This window comes from Apteryx rowi, unplaced genomic scaffold (genome assembly GCF_003343035.1).
Source record: "Apteryx rowi isolate R43461 unplaced genomic scaffold, aptRow1 scaffold_24, whole genome shotgun sequence".
Classification (NCBI taxonomy): domain Eukaryota; kingdom Metazoa; phylum Chordata; class Aves; order Apterygiformes; family Apterygidae; genus Apteryx; species Apteryx rowi.
Window position 1 is genome coordinate 318,752 of NW_020448752.1, and position 13,124 is coordinate 331,875.

Sequence of the window (13,124 nt, forward strand, 5' to 3'; positions counted from 1 at the left end):
AAGAAAACCAAGTCATGTAAAACAAAAGAGCCCATATTACCAGCACAGGGAGAAGTGCCTTGGCAGCAGGGACTTGTTCGCTCTGTTCTTGTCCTAGGCCATTATTCTCACTTTTCTGGGATGTATTTTGTGAGGAATACTATAGGGAGCAGCTGTCACCTCTTGCATATCATCCTGCTTGGATCTGTGAGCTGGAAACATGGACTGCGAGCACCAAGATGTGACAGGTATAACATCCCCCATACATGAGTTCCTCATCCCCAAAATGAGTGTACAATGTGGAGAACAGTGCACCAGCTCCTAAAAATCCTCAGGTCAGGGAGGGGCAAAAAAAGCTACTGAATGGCCACAGTCGCAGGAGCACAAATGCGATGTGAACAGTCGGAGTGACAGACATAGCAGAAGCGAGGCAAGGCCTTGGTGTGCTGCTCAGGATCCTACGCGAGGGCTGAGCGTGGTTACAGCCTTAGTCACCGCCCAAGGCAAGACGGATGGGTTTTGTCCCTCCACATTCTTCGGTGCCTGGTGCGGCACAGTCATCTCTTGAGGCCCGAGGAGCTATGAACGATGCATGGTGGCTCAGCCCATCATTTCCCACAAGCATGAACTGGGGACATTTTCCTGTCTTGAAAGTTACATTTCCATAAAGTGATTAAATTTTAATATTTCATTAGGATCTTTTCCATCTATTAGACATCATCCCAGAGAGTTTGGTGACACTTTAAATGAAGCTGTGAAGAGACGCGTTTATTTTAGATGTAATTGGACAGCTGTTTTATTATGAATTAATGAACTATGATGATTAAAAAGAACCCAATTTCAGCAAACCATGTATTAACAATCCATCCTGACTAAAACCACAACTAAAGTGCTGGGGAACTTTTATGACAACACCCCGAACTAGAAGATCAAAAAGCAAAACCAGAGAGGTGCAGCAGGCTCAGAGGTAGAGACGTAATTGACCTCTTCGTGATTTTGGCCAAGCCTGTTGTCAGAGGAATTTTGTGGACTCAGGTGCTCCCTGATGTCGGGCTACATCTTTCCTGGTGCAGAGAAGACACTGTGGTGGCCACGCAGAACGTCAGCGGCGCCTCACAGAGCTGAGCCTGAACTGGGGGGTCCTGCACCCATCCCAATTTCCAGTCAGCAGATGAGATTTTTGTATTTCAGCTGAACCCAGCGGCAAAGACCAGAGGCCACAGAAAGCATCTGCTGGAATTTCCATAGGAGTTTTCACAGCTCATATTGAGCAATTTTTAAGCAATGACATCTTTGCCCCAAGAGAGTTGCAGGGAGAAAGATCCAAAGAGTTAAATGAAGACAGGTACATATGCCGTGTGTGCAAAAACACTTATCTCCTGCTGTTAAAATAAATCTGTTCTCGATCATTGTGGCGTCTCAACAGCTGCCTCCCGATCTTTCTCTGCTTCGGCCCTCCATTTGGCCTTCTTTTCTATATTCATCCTCAGCAGTGTGTGATCCTTTTTAGCAGCCTTGGAAAATAAACGGTGAAAATCATTGCACGGAAACATTTCCCATCAATAAATTTCCCCTCCTTTGCACCACTTGCTTTGATCCCCACTGTTCTTTTTAATATTTTGCAATGCAAGAAGTTAATGTGTTTCCTTTCTTTACCAAATTGTCAGCATTTGTAGCTTCCAATTAGCAGAAAAAAATCGTACTGCATATTGTATACAGAGATGCATGAGGAAAAATGGTAGGGCTTTCAGTGATGAAAACTCAGATTCAGAGAGGCTCTTGAATTGCTTTTTTGCTTTCCATCATCACTGTTTGCTCAGCTGATTTTGGCCAGGGCATCAGGTCACCATTCCCATCTGCACTGGACCCAGCTGCTCCAACTGGGGGCTCCTGCCTGCTGCCCAGCATGTGTGKCTGGGACATGATAGTCGATGCCAGGAGTTAGAGACCCTCCTTCCCCACCAGCAGAATGGGAGAAGCAAATACAACAGCTTTTGGGAGACATGATGGACAAAGGCAACGTCCCCAGCAAGACGGCCAGGAGGAGCCCCATCTCCTGCAGCAGCTGGGCAAGGTGGGACTGCTGATGTCTCCAAARCAGGGGAGCACATCAGGACTGCCGCATTTGCAGCCTGCTCCAAAATCTGCTGACGTTGTCCGAGTTATTCCGTAACCTTTGGACCAGACTTTCCCCAAGATACCAATATATAGGGCATTGCAGTGCATTGGATTATGGCAAAGTGGGTCAAGAGGAATGTGTTAACCAGCCAGCAGCACTTGCCAAAGCCCATCTGTCCCCCAAAGAACGTGGTGGTGGCAACTCCCCTGCAAGTATTACTAATGCAGACTTTTTCTTAAAATCTTTGTCTCACCCGGGTGTTTATTTAAAAAGAGAACATACATAGAGCCTGTATGAAGTGGGACAGTTCCCCTCACTCCAAAAAAATACTCACTTCTTTGCCCGAGACTACCATGGCCAAACAGCCCAGCAAGGTCAGCGCAATCATGATGTAACAAACTTTTATCCTCACGCTGTTCCTTGCGGCATCGAGGACCTCGGACCTGCAGAGAACAGAGCAGAGTTTCCATCCCGCAGCAGCAAGGGTAAAGCAAGAGACAGTGGAGAGCTGGGTAATGAATCCCAAATCCTTCCAGCAACTAGCTATTTATATACAATGCTCTTCTGCTTTCTCTTTCTTCAGGTGCTTGTAGGAAGATTCAAAAAAAACATATGCAAGATTTAGTCAAACCCCACACAGGTGGGGTCTTGCTGCTGTCAACAGTGACACATCCTGCTCTTGTGACTTCATTCAATGTGTGTGAGAGTGAACAGCTGATAAACCGCAAGGGCAGAAACACCCTTTCATTGCAGCAGGGACATTAGCAGGGGCACACCCCTGGGTGTCACGCAGCAGCGCCCAGGGCGCTGTGCGGCGCCAGGAGATGTCYGCGGCGGCTGCACCGGGAGACACCCACGGCAGGTGGGCGGCCAGCCAGCACTGGGCAATGCCGCCCTCGCTGCAGCAAGAGCACCTGCATGACGTTTGGGCTAAAAGCAACAGTAAGTTTTCTTGCAGATAGCAGCACAGCGAGTGTTGCTGCGGTCCGGGGCTGTATTCCCATCCTGGCTGCATGCAGGGCTGCAGCCCCCCCTGCTCGGCACAGCCGCAGGAACAGATGTGCACGTGCTTGGCCAAGGCACCAGCCATCAGCCAATTTGTCATGTTGTCCCACGTGAATGCCACAGGAGCCACGTGGGGACTGCAGCRGGTCGTGGTGTCCCCAAGACCCAACTCCTGCAGGACCGGGCAGCCCAGGGATGTTACTGCCAGCAGAGGCTGAGCCTGGAGGCCGGCAGCTCCACGATCCACCTGGAGATGTGTCACCAAGCTACTGAACAGCCACAGCTATCGCTGAGAAATCTCCGCCACCTCCCGCAAGCGACTCCTGACATCTGTGACAGGTGGTGCTTGCGCAAGCCTTTAGTGTGACAACTTAAGTCGCTCATGAACTGGCATCCAGCTGTGACTTTAATCACATCTGCAAGGGGAACACCAGCTGGAAGAGCCCCCAGGACGTTACAAGTCAGGCAGCATTAGGTCTCCGGCAATGAGTGGCAATCCTTTAAGAAAATACCTCAACAAGGACATGAAACCGTAGGCTAGGTGCAAGGAACTCCCGGCAGATGTCTGCCACTAATGCTGTAGATAGCCCCAGCTGTCTTCAAATTCACGCATCATTATTAATTGCTAATCATTAAAACCCAGCAAAGCATGCAAAACCCAAAATGAATATTTTACCCCAGTGACTTCTGAGCTAAATTCACTCATTTTACAAAAGACACTTCATCTTAGTGTGAAATTTCTGATATCTAAAGCAACTGAATCCGGTTTCCTTCACAGGAGCTGACCAAAACTTCATGCTTCCAAAAGTTCGGATTATTTTGGGATGCCAGTAGCGGTAGCAGCCCACCTGTGTGATGCCCACACCACACAGTCCTCCTCATCCCATGAGCACACTTCTGACCACAGCCCAGGCTGGAGTTTCAATCTGTGCATTCACATCTGAAAACGTCATCCAGGCAAAAAGGGTTTCCCAGCAGAGAGCACAGGTCTACTTACGATATCAGGGCGGGAATCTCCTCCTCCCTTTTAAAGCGTCCTGCCCATACCAACACCTTTTTATCGAAATTTGTAGGCCTTCTGTCATTTTTGAACGGCTGATAAGCTGTAAGAGATATTTTGAAAGAAAGCTGTGAGCCAAGTTTAAATTGGAGAAGATGAAAAAAAAGCTACAGTGAAGTSGACAAAAAGGCTGAAGGTTCAGAATTGCTTTTTTTTTTTTATTTTATTCCTTAAGAGCCAGATACACTTTTTAATGTTAGTAGGATTCAACAGCCCAACTATTAGGTTGAACAAACTGTCCGCAGCACTAATAACTGCTTGCCGGCCTCCCTGTCCCAAGAGCGCCAATGGAGGCGAGGGCTGCTGCAATACAGCTGATGCCAAGGCGATGCCACCACGCTGCGCGGTGAGAAAGGGACTCCAGCATCTCTTAATGAAAATAATCCCAGCATCAGGCTGGCAGCAGCGAGACCACTGCTAAAATAGAGTAAGCAATGGCCAGCCCAAATCCCACGGCAGTGCTACACCTGGTTTCCGCATTGCGCATCCATAAGGGGAGAGCATTGCAAGGCAGCTGGGACTTGTGCACCCAGGCAGGGCAAAGCCAGGCCCCAGATGACGATGCCTGTGCTTGCAAACAYGGGACAGGAGCTTCAGCATGCCCAACGGGTGCGCAGGGCACAGGGGAAGGGGTGCAAGCAAGGTGCCCGGGCTCCAGCTCCCGCTGCCCCACGCTCCCCGGTTGTTGTTGGACTGCTGGTGCTTGCGTGAGAGGAAAACCTCAAAAAACGATTCCAGTTATAAACCTTGGCACCCATACCACCAGGTATATTTAATCTCCAGCTTCTCCCATTTCTGTCGCTGCTGCCACAGAGTGCCTCGGAGACCAGGAGAGCTGCCTTGAACACCAGGAAGAGTCTAAATCTCATCCACAGCAAGTGGCAGGACAGGTGCCTAAGAGGGCAGGTTTCACTCCAGAGGGCAAAGCCCTGTGCCAGAGGCCTGCAGCGATCCCACAGGAGCRCTGGGAAAGGGCATCTTTGCCCTGCTCGCCAGACACGCCAGGTGGTCCCTGGGCAAGAAGCCTGCAAAGCCAGAGCTGTGGTGGCACGGATTAAAAAGAGAAGCAGGCAGGAGGATGCCCAGGCGTGGACATGACCCCGTCTTTCACGCCAAAGGAGCGATGAACCCATCCTGCAGGCTGCCGGGGCCAAGCCAGCCCAGCTCCCTGTCCGAGCTCGCAGCCCTCCTCTTATCTCCGACGAAGGATGGGGCATTGCATCCCCACGTGGTTCACATCCCCCCTCAGAAACCCAAAGGAATGTTATTTTTTGTCCTTGGCAGATTTCCTGACATGAAGCATCCGTTTTGCATTAGCCACTGTAGAAGGAACGCTATGTAAAAGTCAAAGTCTTAAGCCGTGCTAGCCTGGTCCCTCGAGTCACTTGCTGTCTGAGGAGCGTTTATAACCCCAGGGGACGCAGCACTGCACTGGCACAGCCACGGAGAGGAAAAAGGGTCACTTCCTCGCAGGTCGCTGTAGATAACCCCCCTTCTGCACTGCAACAAAGCAGTGACCAAAGCATTGCTACCCACCTGGATTTGCCGTCCGGGAAGCAGCGTCCTGTGGGCCCCTTGCCGCATTGCCAAACCCTCTCCCAGGGCGTGGGAACGGGAGAGCAGCACGGGGATCCCGGACACGCAACCGAGCCACCGGCCACCACCGCCCAGGGCTGCCAGCCAGGAGCCTCCCCAGCATCGCGCCGACGGGCCAGCAGCAGCCTCAAAGGCTGCGGCCAGGGGTTGCTCACGGAAGAGCAGCGCTTCCTGCGAGCGGGGAGCATCACGTGTTTCCGCCTCCATTGCCTGCGTCAGGGTGACTAGCTAAATTTATTGCCAGCGTTCTGCCAAAAAGACACACCCTCCGAGTTACGCGGCCAGAGATAACACCGCTCCRGCCCCGCTCGCCTCCCTGAGCAAGGCAGCGCAGGCTCCGGAAGAGCCGCACAGGCTAGTAAATAGGCGTTTAAAGTTTTTTCCTTACTCTTTCCTATGTTAGGGCTAAAATAGGACGCTGCTCCTTTTTTCCCAAAGACGGGCTTAGCAACTGCTAATCATCGCAGCCAGTTAAGCTTTTGGAGCTCTTAATTGTTCTCAGCTAAAAAAATAATCTTGCAGATCAGTCGTGTTGAACAGACTTTTTTGAAGAGGAAAGGCTTTTCTGCTGTCTCAGAATAAACATGGGTTGGAAAAGGGAAAAAAAAAAATCAGCAATCCTGAACTAGAATTAAAATTGCTTTACTCATTCATTTCTTCACAAAGATCTTGTATGTGAAAAAACAAAGGCGTTGTGAACACCAAAACAGGTGGTCCAGAAGTCAGTTTTCTTAGAGCATTTTCAAAGACAAGAGCAACGCAGCCAGAGGTCTCAGTCCTTCGAGTGCTTATCTCTGGAGTTATTTGCTTTGTGACTAGCGACATAAGCCTCCGCCCTCCACAGGTACTTGGCTAAAATCATCAGGTTTGCTTGCTTTCCAGGACCCGGTCACTAAAGCTGATGTTTGCAATGATAAATGCAGAGTGGAAGCTTGTCCTGTGATCATGACGGTCCCAGATTCAGACAGCAAACTTTCCAAGAGCTAAAATATATTTCAGATTAGCTTTAAATTGGTAAACTAAGGAAAACACTTTAAAACATCAGCRGATGTAGTATTTGCCAGCGAGCAGATGCGGTCATGTAAACATAGCAGAACATACAAAGCATTTGCCCTCTTCGAATTCAGCCTCCACGAAGTCTGAACCGTGCTGGATGTTTTCCATCTTGTCAGCTGTGCTAACCAGAGAGCAAACCAGAAACAATGCTATTTTATCAGCTTGGCATTCTTCCTTCTGCATTTTGCACAAAATTCTCCCTGATGGGTCAGGAAATGAAAACGCAAAATCCGTGTCTCATTCGGAGCACTGGAGTATTGATGCTGCTTAGACACAGCAGGCTCGAAAGGTGATTTAGAGCCAGGAAGAACATTTCCATTCAAAAGAGAAGAAGCTGTTGCCAAAAGGAAAGTGCTACGAACTGTTTAATAGTACTATCAAATGCAATACTGCAGATAATGAAAGCGTGCCGAAGTGCGAGGGGAGGCAATGCAAGGGAACACAGCTCGGGATGTTTGCAAGGATGTTCTTTAAGGGCTGGGGCGATGAAAGACATGAGACAGATGCAGCTCGAGGTACCCAGTGCCTGGCCCCAAGGAAAAACTCTGCCGTTTATAGAGATTTTATATTTTTCAGAACATGAAGTTATTGATACTGAGGAAAGCAGAAACTTGCGGTAATGACAACTGTGGGTTTTTTCCCCCCTCCTCTTTTCATGAAAACCCCTCAAYGCATCCGGGCATAACGCAATGTGTTTAGCTTAATTTTCTTGTAATTCAGTAAGGCAAATAAGATCCATTTCCAGATTAGGAACCCATACAGAAAATAAATGGCAGTTTGAGCTTCCAGCTGCAAACTCTGCAGCAAACAAGCGGAAATCAGTGGAGCTGATTATGCTGAAAGAAGCAGAGTGGAAACCCGATAAAGTCACCGAGGATACTCGTGTCCTGCTCACGATTTTGCTGCAGGGAGATGCCCCGTGCAGAGGGGGAATGGTACACTCACAGGATGAAGTGTGCAGGGCTCAGCGCACCCGGGAGGACTCACAGGTCCACTTGTTGCCTTGCAGAGCCGGCCGAGGTCACATTCAGAAAAGCTCCCRAACATCAAGGATGCCCTGGCTGACTCGGTGCCAAAGTTGTTTATTGGCACCAAGGTCACCCACTCGAAATGTTTTCCAAACACTTAAAAAAAAAAAAGTAGCGGCTCACCTCAACAAACAGCTACTTCAATTTTGGCTTTGAAACCATTTTTGCTTTAAAAGGCATTCTCTGAAACTCTCACAGCAAAGGTCACTGTTTTTACCTCGTGTCCAAGTCTGAATTTCAAGYGAAGGAATTATCGCTTTTATTGCATCTCCTCACTTCTCAAATGCAGAGAAAATGGTTGGGTTTTCAGGCCTCCGGTGCTTATCCACCTAGGGGTTGTCAATTGTTTCCTCTGAAAGTGGCACCAGCTAACAGCTATATTAATCACGTCCGCTGCGAGTGAGAAAGCACTTCAGGATTTATTACGCCAGCATTTAGGAAGTGCGAAAAGACAGACAAGTCCCCATGAAACCACAAAAGCAGTTACTTGTCCCCAAATTTTACTGGCATCGCTCGCACTGGGGATGCTCAGCGTGCTAGGGTGAATTTGACTGCAGCGTGAGAAAGCTAATAAAAAGCTATACACACCACTGCACTGGACCAGCAGCCAGTATTCCCAATATTATATATTTTGTCCGCTTTCCCTGCCAATGCCCTTAAATCCAAAGGGTGAGCAAGCACCGATTTGGCTTCAGCTAGTGCCTATCTACTCCCTGCAGAGTCTCCTTCGCAGCGATGCACATTTGGGGTCACGTTTTGCAGGGAGGTTGTGGCCCAGGTACTAGGTGGCACCTTGCCTGGAAAGGGAAAGCAAAACAAAAACCAAGAAAACAGCCAAAAAACTTCCCTCTACCCCCCAGTCACTCTCTCCCCAATCCTATTCTCCCCACAGCTTGGTAGTTTTGGGGACACGCTGCGGCTCTTCCCTCCCTCAGCCCCATTGACCCCAGCGCCTCTCCTGCACGACAAGGTCACCTGGTGAAGGACCCAGGAAATCCCGCAGAGATTCGCCCTTCCCTGTGACAGGGCCTGGAAACGTTGCCCAGACACCCACGAAACCAAGTGCATTTGCAACAAATGTGGCTGCCTCGCTATGAGCGGCTGTGTATTTTTATGATGATTTGCTTATACATATATAGATATGCATATTTAGACACATATATATATATCTGATGCTTTTCAAATTTTGAGGGCAAGCTGCATCCATTCTGTTCAGCATAAGAGCATGAAAGTTCACTGTAGAGCGGAAAAAAAAAATGTTTCCCTGAAATGATGTGCAAAACACACCTATTCTGAAAACATCATTGCTTTGGCTGGTATTTTATTAACGAGAAGAGACTGATTTCTTCCCTAATAGCTTCCTTTAGTCTATCAAACTGAGCCTGTAATGGACTAGAAGCTACTTCACCCTTCTCCCTTCACAAAGCCAAGGGGGACAGCACCCACTCTAGGCCAGGGCAGTGGCCAGCTTTGCTGCTCTCCTCCCCTCCTTCAATATACCCCAAAACCTTTGGGCACCTGGCCCTGCAGGGCTGCAGTATAAAACCCATTGCTCTTTGATTGCGGGCTGATTTTGTGCCGTCTTTCCCAGCACCTTAGTCTTGATTATTGCCAGTCTATTGCAGCAACGGGTAACTTTGACTCAGATTCTTTTCATCTGTTCTTTTGCTTTCGGCAATTGCAGGAAAAGGCACTTTGGAAGGGTATATTCATTCCCCAAAAAGCCCAGGTGAGACCATCTGCACTTCTCTTTGCATCTCCTGGTTAGTTTTCATAAGATCATACAGCAGGGTTTTTTTTTAAAGTCATATACGCAAAAAGAGGCATAGGCGTATTTGATTAAAGAGTGACTACTTATGAAGTTGTTCCCCTGTGCAGGGTCCTTAAAACCAGATAGCTTAATATCAGGCTTTGTTTCGCATGGCATGAAGAGTTTTTAAATATGAGAGTTGTGACGAGCGGTAGAAGATAAGATTACCTTAAAACTCTCTGCCTTCCTCCARTCTAATTAAATGTGCAGCAGAGCTCGTCCTCTGTTCCCAGCCGAGATAAACAAGCAATCCTGGATGGGCTCGCAGCTCATGAAATTCTAAGCAAGTCAGGAAATATTTCTCCTCGCAACCACGTATTCTCTGGCAGCACAATTTAACACAGCGAGAGCCATGAATTGCTTTGAAATGTCTCACTTACCTGCAGACTCTCAGCCCGAGCACCCTTCCCGCAGTCTCCAGGCCCCCAGGAGACAGCGCTCCGTGTGCTTGGGTTTTCTGCATGTCCTCCTGGGATTGGGAAGTGATCTACCCTAAGGAGCCTCTAAAGCAAACCCACAGAGRTTAAGAGCTCCTAAACCATGTCTTGCCCTAGCCAAGTCAAAWCAAGGAAACAGCCATAGCATCCTCCAGGAGAACTGCACTGAGAAGGTCTGTAAAGAGCTCTGGAAACAAGCACCAGCGTGAAGCATTCATCACTTCAGGACAGCAAGGTTCATTTCTGATAATCTCAAATGTTACCCATAAAACAAAGCATCTGGTAAAAACAGAGCAGTGTTAGTGAAGGAGGCCCCCCCTCTTCCCATTTTGAACTTCAGCTTTCATTTACAAAATTCAACAAAAAATTCACCTTCCCAGTTCCACAGTAACTGAAAGTTCCACTTTTTCCTGCCTATATTGTCCCTATTCCATCAAATTTGATGACACCATTACAATTTGAAAAATTCCACCCAGCACCCATAAATAAAACAGCAAGCCACACTGCTCAAACACCCTGCTGACTCCAGGCTAACTYGCTAATTTATGCCGTTTGAGCCTTTTGCCTATCAATCTCTCAATAAAGGAAGGTAATTAATGTGACCCACCTGGTRCTTTCTGCAACAGGAGCAGTCATTCCCCCCAGGTGAAGAAGGTTTGAACCGTTCTCTAGGTCTGCCACTAACACAAGAAAGAGCAGGATTTGGCCTTCTCTCTGAGTGGTTGCGTTTAAACATTTTCCTCCCTTAGCCCCGAGCACATCTGGTCTGAGCAGAGGTGCTCAGTGTTACAATCAGCAAATGATCCTTCTCTAAGCAGATGCATCTACGCTACCATTAAGCACATTTATTCTCAGGGAAGTTAAACCCCAATTAATGGGGTTAATGTTTTGCCCTTTAAGATGTGTGTGCTTCTGGAGCAGCATCAGAGCCCAATCCTGCTGCAACAACACCGAGCCCCTGACTGCAATGGAAACACCCACGAAGAAGGGAGATTGCTCAAGTGGAGAGGACCCATAAACCACAATTGCTTTGTTACACTCTGTCAGCTCTAGGTTTTCAGCTAAGATGAAATATAACATTTATGGGTCACAGGAATGCAGTTGCTAAGGTGCAATTTAGCATTTGTGGGTCAAAGGAACGTGGTTATGAACTGGCGTAACAGGAGCCAAATTCAGTCGAGCAAAACTTGTGAGCTGGGCCTGGAGGTGCTAACCTCTACGCAAAAGCATTAAAACGGGAGTTGGGAGGGGCTGAAAATCCAAAGTACAGGGTTTATAACCACTGGTGTCAGAAGGACAAAGCTCGTGGCAGCAAAACACAGCTGGTTAGTCATCGCTCCAGCAAAGCCAGGGCTATGCCCTTTCCCCGGGGTTTGGGCTGATCATATAGAGGCAATGAAATAGCACACGATCTCCCGGGCAGGGTGACTTGGTGCGCACGGCGGCCGCATACCGATGGGCTGAAACGTGCGGGGACTGCTGGAGACGGGCTTCGTTACGGGGTGGCTGATGAAGCACCGTACCCAAGCAGYGGCGATCGCAGGACCCGGGAAGCGCAGCGCGGTGTTCAGAGCGCTGYGAGGACACAACAGGTTTTACAGACAAGGAAATTAATACATTGATAAGCTTTGCACCAGGCAACCGCTTTCTGGAGTAACACAAAATTGGACTTTATAGCAGAAGGGTGCAAAAGCCTAAAAGGTAAACAAAACCTGTAGCCACTGGAGTCCAAACAATTTACATGTTGACTCAGAATTGGGAGAACTGTTTAATTGAAACCTTTTCCACACCTGCTTCCCCAGCTGAGCCTCAGAAACACCCTGACAAGGACAGACTCCTTGCTCGCTTGTCACGTAATGATTTTCTTCCCTGAGAAAAATTGCATTGTCTTCAAAAACAGACGCATCTCGGAATTCTTCAGTCCATTAGCCAATAGTTTGGGGAAAAAAAGAAACCTAATTTAAAAAGATTGAACAATTCTGTACAGAAACATCTTTTCCTCACACTTGTTTTAACATAAGGATGACTTACAGTTTTTCTGCTCCTGCAGTGAAGTCATGTACTATTGATCAAGTCAATAAACCTGCCCAGACTGGTATGAGTCCCTGCACTATGGGTTCAAATTTTGCCTTTTAATGCCTGGCTGAATATGTATGCAATCAATGCAGGAGCAAATGTATCCTGGGTAACATGGGGGGAGGCACTACCCCAGGGACACATTTGTCCCAGCAATGCATACCACAGTAGGTCATAAAATGGCAAAGTGTCTCCTCAAATTTACCAACCACRTCTTGAGGACCCCTCCAAAGAGACCATAAAACTCTTCCAAACGCTCCTGGGTGAGACACAACCTACCTGGAGGAAGAGATTTACTGTCCCAGCAGCTTTTATATGACCAAAGGGACCATCAGGGGAATGCATTTCCTAAAAGACACACAGTCCACCCAAGTGCAAGTGCTGAGAGAGCAGGAGAGTGATGACCGTCTGTCACACGCAGCTTTGTACTGTGGTCCAGGGGCTTTGGTGCAGCCACGTTGTCTCACTGCCTCCGTAAAACTCCTGTCTACATCCACCTGCACTCTGTTAGGGAATGGCTTGTGTATGCCATTACAGGGCTTGAACTTGGGCTGGTGACTCCCTCTGCTGCATGTTTGCACAGTGCCTTGCATAAGGGAGTCCCAGGTATTACTGGAGCTCCTACATAGCTTGGTAAAGAGATAACGAGTAGGAGGGAAATGAGAGACTGATCTTGAGCAGATACCTAATGATTATGGGCAAGCTAGGGGCTGCAGAAGAAGAAATTGTTCCAGGGATCCTACATAAACCAGGCTTTACTCCTCTGACAATAACACAAAGCTGTCCTGCATTTTCTGGGCTGCATATGTTATGAAAATGCGTACGTAAAACCKCTGACTTACTGAAAGAGGAATTTGTTCAAGACTAGAGCTTATCACAGATATATGGCATGTTTTAAGTGTGCTGCCACGTTAGGTAGGTAGCTCTCCTCTGCTTAGACTTCAGTAAAACATCTCCC

The 13,124-nt window shown here is 48.2% G+C and overlaps 1 protein-coding gene across 1 annotated transcript; it reads right to left on the reverse strand.

The window, feature by feature from the left end:
• Positions 1-726: 726 nt before the first annotated feature.
• On the reverse strand, positions 727-5,953 carry LOC112966264 (protein FAM162B-like). The gene is made up of 4 exons (XM_026066208.1): positions 5,700-5,953; positions 4,101-4,206; positions 2,433-2,541; positions 727-1,493 (listed from the first exon to the last, which is right to left on the reverse strand). Exons 1-4 carry the CDS (start codon positions 5,860-5,862, stop codon positions 1,386-1,388), a joined length of 486 nt encoding a protein of 161 aa, XP_025921993.1. The 5' UTR covers positions 5,863-5,953; the 3' UTR covers positions 727-1,385.
• Between the last annotated feature and the right edge of the window lie 7,171 nt (positions 5,954-13,124).